The sequence below is a fragment of the Ochotona princeps genome, chromosome 13 (assembly GCF_030435755.1).
Source record: "Ochotona princeps isolate mOchPri1 chromosome 13, mOchPri1.hap1, whole genome shotgun sequence".
NCBI classification, from domain to species: domain Eukaryota; kingdom Metazoa; phylum Chordata; class Mammalia; order Lagomorpha; family Ochotonidae; genus Ochotona; species Ochotona princeps.
Genome location: NC_080844.1, coordinates 66163347 through 66171581, shown reverse-complemented (window position 1 = coordinate 66171581; position 8235 = coordinate 66163347). Strand labels below are relative to the sequence as shown.

At 53.7% G+C, this 8235-nt stretch overlaps 1 protein-coding gene across 2 annotated transcripts in view; it reads right to left on the bottom strand.

Annotated features, from left to right (window-relative positions):
* Positions 1–2992: 2992 nt before the first annotated feature.
* Positions 2993–8235, bottom strand: part of DOCK1 (dedicator of cytokinesis 1) — a 402417-nt gene continuing 397174 nt past the window's right edge. For both annotated transcript variants that reach the window (XM_058671051.1, XM_058671052.1), the window contains exons 50-52: positions 7342–7495; positions 5885–6036; positions 2993–3177 (exon numbers count right to left, since the gene is read on the bottom strand). In XM_058671051.1, coding sequence (XP_058527034.1) covers positions 3082–3177; positions 5885–6036; positions 7342–7495 — 402 coding nt within the window. In that variant the 3' untranslated portion in view covers positions 2993–3081. The remainder of the gene's footprint in view (positions 3178–5884; positions 6037–7341; positions 7496–8235) is intronic.

The window sequence follows — 8235 nt, the reverse complement described above, 5'->3', positions numbered from 1 at the left end:
ACATTCAGGATGATTATCTGGGCTGACAGCCTAGCCACCTCAACGCATCAGACTACACTGAAGCTCCTCCACGACTGGTTTCACAAGAATTTCACAAGAATTACCACCAGAGAGCTTCGTTGTGGAACCTGGGACACTGCGCTCGGCAATCACAGCTGTGTGCTGGAGAGCACTGGCTTGTCTTCTGGGGGTGACATACAGCTCATTATTGGCCTCCAGGTTTCCTCAGACTTCATCAACAAAACAGTAGATGTTTCAATAATTTTGAAAAGGCAAACTGCCAAAAAAAATCACTAGTAAAAGTCTCCAAACAGCCAGTAAAAACTAAAAAGTAATTAGAGATAAAACTTAAAAGCAAAAGTTGAAATCCATTAAACCAACAAAGACTTCCATGAACATGTAACTTGAAATACAGTACCATAAAGGAATCCAGAGAAGATAATGAAATCTGTAAGGAATTAAAGAGATGAAATCTTTGCACAGAAGAATAATTTTAAAATTGATTAAAAATTTTTCTTAAAATATGGGAAAACAATCTTCAAGCGCCAAGGGTGGCTTTTAAATAGAAAAAATAATTTTTCATTTATACAGTGTAGCTTATATACCATCTACTTCAAATAGCAATTTGAAGGAAGCACATATTGAGTTGAAGATGGAATTTTAATAGAAAAGACAGCATTTGGGGAATGCAGAAGAATAAAACCAAAAGTTTAACTGTATGAGACCTAAATTTGTTTTTGAGCTTCCTGGCAACCAAAGTAAAATCAGAACATAGGAAGCGCATCATGCTATTTAGGAGGATATGTTATGAAAAACGCAGTATCAGGGCCCTGCACAGTGGCCCAGTGGCTAAAGTCCTCCCCTTGCATGTGCCAGGATCCCATATGGGCGCTGGTTCTAATCCTGGCGGCTCCACTTCCCCTCCAGCTCCCTGCTTGTGGCCTCGGAAAAAGCAGTCGAGGACGGCCCAAAGCCTTGGGACCCTGCACCCGCGTGGGAGACCCAAAAGAAGCTCCTGGCTTCTTTCGGCTCAGCTCTAGCCATTGCAGCCACTTGGGGAGCAAATAATCAGATGGAATATCTTCCTCTCTGTCTCTCTTCCTCTCTGCATATCTAATTTTCCAATAAAAATAAATAAATCTTTTTTTAAAAAGGCAATATCATCCCTTGGCAGTGTTGAACAAAATATCCTGTTTTTTCATTACAAAAAACCAAGGCATAGATACACATAATGTACTTTACGGATATAAGCATGTCCATAGGGGTAAGTGCCATCCTTGGGTGTGGTTAAGGGAGAGTCATAGCTCAGGGCTCCCGGGGACGACTGTGCAGTCCAACCTGTGAGCTCCTGCGGAGGCCCTGTGGCAGTAGGCAGCTGCGTTTCTGCCTGGGAAGGTCTGCGGCCCCGTGCTCCTTTTCGTCGCCCCACCCCAGCCCCTGGCTGTGTTCTCCGAGCATTCCCAGCTCTGCAGCCCAGTGGGGCATGGATGGGGCGGGTTGTGTCCTGGGAGGGTATCTGAAAAGGTCTAGAGCCCACTGACACTCCACAGTGACTCACAGCCAGGAGCTATGGCAGCTGCCGGGAGCTGACTGCGCAAGGTCAAACGCTGACCGCACTCGCCCGACCAGGTGCCAGGGCGATGGGTTCAGGATGGTGGACGACATCCAGGTTCTAACACATGCTACAGAGGAGGAGTATTCATGTCGGAGAAGAATAAGGATTCCCGAGGAGCACACTCGTCCTCACAGGTGTCTACAGTTCTGGGGACAGTCACCAGGGAAGGCAGGTTCCCTGGGCTTGTTGGCTCAGGGGTTCCTGCTCCGTCAGATCCAGTCTGGCAGGCTCAGCAGTTCCATCCTCTCAAGTTCAATCACACAGCTCATTAGAGACCATCCTCGAAGGGGCAGCTGCCCAGGCAGGCGAGGAGGCAGGCGAGGAGTGCAGCCCCAGAGCCTGGGGTCCGGGAGGCGGGAAGGGAGCCGCGGAGCACCTGCCCAGCTCCCATCAGGACGGATGCTCTCCAGCTCAGCTGCCACTCGGTGAGCATGGACAGCACAGCCTGGCTTCCAGAAGGCCTCTGAACGTGGAACAGCCACTGCCAACACTGGCGTTTGACATCAGACACTGTGTTTTTAAATAATCCTTTATTTGCCATTGTCAATGATTAACATTTGAGACTACTAGAAGGATATCATGATTATAGTGAATAAAAAAATATATAGATGATAAAAGCATTAGGTTACACGAAGTTAATTTTTTAAAAAAATAATCATTGTCCATCAGTATTTTCAGAACTTGAGAGCTCTGAAAAGAAAAAGATTTTGTGTGGATTTTGTTTTTGATGTTAATCTACTTGTTCCTGCTTTTTATACATGTTGGGAATGATTGGCGGATATCTTTTGTAACAATTGGGAGGAGAACAGGTTCCCAGAACCATCATATACACAAACTTCTGTACAGGAGACCCCAGGAATCCCCCGGCACGGCCTTTCCAAACAGGAGAACACAGCCCCGCATCTGCACGCTGACGGCCCCACTGGGCCGGGATTTCTCATGGCATTTCTAGTCACTGTTCAGTAGCTGAGACACGTCCTATTTGCAATGACATCGAGGGGAACAAGGAGCTTCCCAGAAAGTGTTGAACACACACGGCTGATGTGGGTTAAAGATACTCAACCAACAGCAGGTCACCCCGCTGGTTCCCAGGAGAGGACTGCTCGCATGCGGTGTGACAGCAAACCAGGGAAGAGCGAAATTCTCACACATCATTGCAACTCAGGTAGTAATGGAGGGACAGCCTGACCTCATCCACCTGGCGAAGTTGGGCTTTTTGCTAATGCAACTCATTTGGCACAGATCAGAAGGACACTTGGGCAATGTGGGGGTCTCCTCCAGGCTGACACACCCAGAGGCCCTGAGACCAGCATGCATCGGGGAACTGCATCCCTTGCTAAGTGATGCTCGAGGCCACGTCCCCCATGATGAGCACTACAGGTCAGCACAGGCCCAGAGTGGCAAGCCCCAGACACGGGAGGGCCCCACGGGTGGAGGGGAGATGGCCGCTCGCTCTCACGTTGCCCTCACTGCACGATCCCGGAGTCCACCGACGTCTGCTTGCGAGTGGTCTTTGGAGGGGGAGGAGGAGGGGTCTTGCTGGGCAGTGGGGGTGGCAGATGCTGAAAATCATGAGTGGGAGAGAGGTCAGTTATCCATGTTCCAACAGGAAAGTGATGTCTCCAGGCTGGGTCTGGCCCGGCACGCAGCAGTTAACCCATGTTACCCTTGGCCATGAGATGCGGTCTGCCCCACTCAACCCTGGGCAGCTGGCAGCCTCAGGCCTGTTTGATACCCCCTACTTGTCTGCACAGCCCCAAGAGGTGACAGAGGGAACCCCCTGCCCATGCTCTGAGAGGACCTGCTGCATGTGAGTGGCCGGGGCAGCTGGTGGTCTGCTTTGGGGGTTCCCAGTCCCTGCGCAGACACCAGACAACAGGTAAGGCACCTGTAAGCACAGGTTGAGCCAACAGGTAGATGAGTGGGGTAGATGCATGAACAAGGCAGGGGAAGGGCCGAGCATCACAGACAGAATGAAGCAGAGGCAAGCTACAGAGGACCAGAACTGTCCATGCAGGTTTTCTCTTCCAGGAGACAGCCCAGGGGCCTTCCACTCACTGCACCAGTCTCCTCCTGATTCATTCACAAGGAGATATGAGAATGGTCTGGTATTGAACCCTGGCAGGGCAGAGCTCACGGGATGGCGTCCTGATGCTGTACAACGTGAGGCAGCAGGCTCCTGAGTCCTCAGCCACAGGCACACCTACCTGCAGGTCAGACTGCACTGCGTGCTCCCACGTGAAAGCCACATGGGTGGGCTTGGGGAGCAGCCCAGGGCCAGACCCACAGCCTCGAACATGCAACACACGAGTGTCAGGGTTATTGCCAATGAGTGAAATGCTAGATTGCTGTTTGAGGGAGCCATTTGCAAAAGATGACAGCTAGACAGAGTCGCTGCCAAGCCTGGGCGGTTCAATGGGAGGCCCAGCTTGATGGCTGAGTGCCCCCCATGGCAGACAAATGGAGCTTATCCTAAAATGCCTTTCAGGGTCCAGGCGAGGAGGTCCCAGGAGGCAATCGTTGATGGTGACATCCCACCTGCGTGTCACCTGCACAGGCAAACAGCAAAGGGACCTGGGCAGTCACTTTCCTTGAATTCACACCATTTCCGAAAATAGAGCAGACTGAGAGAGAGCATACGTTAGTGCCCTGTCTCACAACGGCATGCGACACCAGGGCCTTGCCACGTGGCATCAGGACCTTGGCACACCGAATCAAGAAGCTGAGACCACACTGAGGGGACCCTGAATCAGTTTGTGACCAGGATGGAACAGCCATTATTCCAAGTTTGGAATTTCCAGTTTACAAGTTGTGTGGAGACCTGGGGGAAGCTCATGCTATTTTCAACCAGGTGAAGAGATGAAAATAAAATATAACTGGTTGTTGACATTGCAGTGGGATGGGGTAATATGCTTGTGACCCTGGCATCCCATACAGGTACTGGTTGGATCCCAGGTGCTCTGCTTTCAACTCCAATTCCCTGCGAAAGCACCCAGGGAAACAGTGAAAACGGCTTGGGCCCCTGCACCCGTTGGGAGACCTGGAGGAAGTTCTTGGCTCCTGGTTTCTGCCTGGTCCAACCCTGGCAGTTGTGGCCATCTGGGGAGGGAGTCAGAGGATGGAAGAACTCAGTCCCTCCCCTCCCTTCCTCCCCTTCTCTCTGCCTTTCAAATAAATAATACAAATCTTTAAAACCTATATATGAAAGTGGTGAACCCGCCAGTGGAACACAGACCAACACAATTGCTTGCAGCTCTTGGGACCTCCTGTGCCCAAGTCGGGTGTTTGTGGGTTCAGTGACTGCTTCTGGTCACTGCAGAGCCTTCATAGCTGGGCATTGCCCAGGCCCAGGGTCCTGCCAGGGTTGGTACCCAACATCACGTGGCAGGCAGTCGCCTAGGAAAAGTCTGAGCTCCTAGCCTGGTGTCCCGACAGCCAAGCATACAGTCTCTTGTGCATCCCGCCCTCAAGCAGAGACAAAAAGTAGGCAGAACACGGACAGTCCCTGCTATGAAATGGAAAAACACTGGCCGAAAAAGTAACAGATTTTCTAGTGTTTGCTAAAGGTAAAACAAACCACACTTTGCTGTTGTGGGCAATGCTGCAGCCACCTAAGAGCCCCCCGTGTTCCTGGGGCCCAGAACTGGGTCTCACTGAGACTGAGCAGCAAGACAGTTCAGGGTCTGATGGTGTAAGAGACGCTGTGGGTGCTGCGCCCTGAGAGCTGCAGTAGGGTAGGCCTGGACGCTGGGTGCATCCCACGTGCACGGCCTCCCTGGCCACAGCGACCCCTGCCAGGGGCGGGGCCCTAAACAGAGTGCAGAGGGGCCTGCCTGAGGCAGAACAGTGGCCTGGTGTGCTGGTGTGCCAGGATGGAGTCTGGTGGTGCCAGAATTAGCCCTGGGTTTCATGAACATTTGCTCCAGGAGGCAGCCTGGAGGTCTCACAACAGGCAGTGCAGCAGAGAGAGGATGAATGATGAAAACCGCAGTGTGGCCCGCGGGGGAACCTGTCTCGGGCCCAGGGCTGAAGCAGTGAAGCAAGGGGTAACGGGTGGGGAGGTGGTGCTGTAACACAGGGCTAGGGTAGTGCCAGGACCAAGCAGGCAGGGCTCAGGCACGGCAGGGAGCAGTCGTGCCCAGTGCCAGAGCCCACCCCCCGGCGGATGCACTGTGCAGTGCAGGTGGTCACCACCCAGGAGCCGCCAGCACTGGGCAATATTGTCTGGCATCAACCATGTGGGATACCTGTGTGCAGTTCTCAACTTACCCTGTGGTGTGGAGGAGGGGGCGGAGGCGTCAATGAGCCCCCCAGGTCCTGGCTTTCCATCAGGTTCCCATAGTCAGACATGCTGCCTTTGAGGGGCAGAGGGGGCGGGACATCGGCCAGGTCCACTGTAGTCATGCCGTTCAGCTCCAAACCTGGAAGGGCGGCATCATTTCAAATGGACCAGCAGCCCCGGCCCAACGGCCTGACTGCTTGGCTCACTGTCCATCTTTGTGCAGGGCCAGCAAAGCCAGGCACACCTCATCCTGTTTCCCAGTAGGTCAGAGGAGGGAATAGGAAGGGACGGGGAACACAAAGGGTGCAGACACTCCCCCTACCCTGGAACATTCTAGAAAGAGAACAAGTATAGTATGCCTAAACCAGGCTTAAGACCAGGCATCAATCCTGTGTGAAAACAGACCTGTGGATCCTCTCTGGTGCCTTCCAGGGGGTCACCTGCCTCAGGGAACACCCCAATGGGATGCCACGGTCAGCCCCCTCAGCGAATGCTGGAAGGGTCTTGCCTAGAGGGTCCGATAATGTGGCTCATAATGCACTCCTCCCCACCCGCAATCTCCATCAACAGGAAAGCCCACACAGTGGCAGGAGGTGAAGTTATCAGCTAGCAGGGGCTGGGGCTGGCCCAGGCTTGGAGCAAGCAAGAGGGAAGTGCAATTGATATTTTAGAGGGAGCCAACCAAGCGCTTGTTTTCAAACAGAGGCCTGATCATAGAGACTCAGAAATTACTTGCTTTCCTTTCTATTAGAGAGAGAAAAATGGACGCTTTCAATGATGGTCCCCTTTGAGCATCCCCACCATGAGGTAGACGTTTCCAAGCAATGACTGCTGACATGGAAGGTGTGTGGGGCCGCAGAGAGTGAGAAGGAGGTGTCCACCTTCCAGTGACAAGCCCTGTCATCTGTCTGTCTGGGGTAAATTGTGGGGCTTCACGAGCGTCGTGGAGTATGGGGTGAAAAGGGAAGCTCATCCTGGTACAAAGTCTGGAATCCCTGCATGCAAGGGCTCCTCCAAAACCTCCCGAAAATGTGCACTATGCAAAGTTCGCATGGAGTTTTAACCACTCTTTGCAACCAAAATGGACTGCACTGTATGTATGTCATGAACGTTTTGAAGACCCCGAGCACTTGGGACAGGGTTGGGCCACTGCTGGGTGCACACCGTGGGGACCCTGGACACACTGGCATTCTCTGCCCAGGCACAGCCACGTTCTCACCTCCTGTCACCCACAGAGGAAGCTGCGTGCCGCTGAGCAGCACCGCCCAGCCCTGTCCCCCCAGCCCCTGCCCTCAGCGTGCCGTCTCCACTCATGTGGACACTGCTCTGTGACTTCACCCAGATGTCTCAAGGTCCAGCCACGGGACAGCACGTGTCAGAGCCTCGCCCCTTCTCACCCTGACCTCTGTGCCTGTCAGCAGGGAAGGGAGCAGATGCCACTTACTGGACTGCAGGCTGAAGCTGAGCTTGGCCCTCGGTGTGACCGGAGGAGGTGTCTGCTGGGAGGATGGTGATGATGGTGACACAGAGAAGCGCCGTTCACTTCCAAGGACGCTGATGACCTGGCTCTTGGGTCTCTGGGGCCGCAGGGGACTTATCTGCAGAAAGATACACAACAGTCTGTTATTGGCTGAATTCTGTCTCTCCCCAAATTCCTGCATCCAAACCCTAACCCTCACGACCTCAGAAAGTGGCCCTCTCTGCAAACAGGGTCTCTGCCAATGACCCAGCTAACATGAAGTCTTTGGGGTGGGCCTTAATCCATTCGACTGCCCTCGTGAAAAGAGACAGTTCGGATGGAAACACACACACAGGCAGGACGCCCCAGGAAGACACCAGCAAGGACTCAGCAGCGATGGCTCAGGTGCCCCGGCCTGCCTCCAGCAGGAGCGTTCCGATGCAGGGAGCAGAGGGGGCTTTTCCACAGGACCACAGGGTGCAGTCTGCAGGTCCCGGCTTGAGCCTCGCTGAGAGGTTAGGAGGCGATGACGTGACTGAAGTATGGAGCTGACTGGCCCAGCGGGAGTGCGGGCAAGAATTGTGGAAGAGCAGAGGACCCGGGCGAGGAGGAGATCAAGGCGAGTGCTGCTGTGAGTCGCTGCTCTGCCTCAGGGCCCAGGGCTGGCCACAGGCACAGGGAGGCCTGGACAGCGAGCCCCCATGCCTGACTCTGCCCTCATAGCCCTTGCTGGTGCCTGTCCCCTGGAAGTGGCCCCTTGGTGGAGACAGGTAGGTGGTTAGGACCAAGCCCAGGATTCCTGACTTCCTTGAGCCTGGGTTAGATGCTGGCAGCAAGGTCTGGGACCTGCGGTCTGATCTTGGCGGGCACCTGTGGACT